The sequence below is a fragment of the Penaeus monodon genome, chromosome 22, assembly GCF_015228065.2.
Source record: "Penaeus monodon isolate SGIC_2016 chromosome 22, NSTDA_Pmon_1, whole genome shotgun sequence".
NCBI classification, from domain to species: domain Eukaryota; kingdom Metazoa; phylum Arthropoda; class Malacostraca; order Decapoda; family Penaeidae; genus Penaeus; species Penaeus monodon.
In genome coordinates, this window is record NC_051407.1 from 9295151 (window position 1) to 9295652 (window position 502).

The following is a 502-nucleotide window of genomic DNA, read 5'->3' on the forward strand; positions in this document are numbered from 1 at the left end:
GTATGTGTATACATAAATGTTTGCATTTGTAACACCAGGTCAAACAAAATAAATACAGAAAATACAGCATCCCAAACAAACAAAATAACATGAACATATAAACCAGAACGTCACTTACCTTACAAAATTCAAAACACATTTCCTCTTACCTGCCTCCTGAAATCTGACGATCCAGTCCTGTCAGGTATAACTACTTGTACCCAAACTACACGAATACACAGACAACAGGCACACATGCACAGAAGGGACCGCCACCGCTTATAAAAGGTGAGTCGAGACGTACCTGACAAACGGCGAACTCCAGCCTCCGACAGACGCCGCTGGTGCTTGAATATGTCGTCCATCACGGTGGAAGTGTCTACGGGGACAGAATGTAGGGATGCAGGACACGGTGCAACAAGGAGACGGTGCAACAAGCCACACAATGCAAAGGGAAGGGAGAAGGAGGGGTAAGGGACAGAATGCAACAGGTCACACACAATTCACGATGCAGCAAAAAGGC

At 45.8% G+C, this 502-nt stretch overlaps 1 protein-coding gene across 1 annotated transcript in view; it reads right to left on the bottom strand.

Moving 5' to 3' along the window:
* Nucleotides 1-502, bottom strand: part of LOC119586919 (CAP-Gly domain-containing linker protein 1-like) — a gene marked incomplete in the record, with an annotated part of 175677 nt that overhangs the window by 64034 nt on the left and 111141 nt on the right. The window contains 1 exon segment of the mRNA XM_037935650.1: nucleotides 284-358. Coding sequence (XP_037791578.1) covers nucleotides 284-358 — 75 coding nt within the window.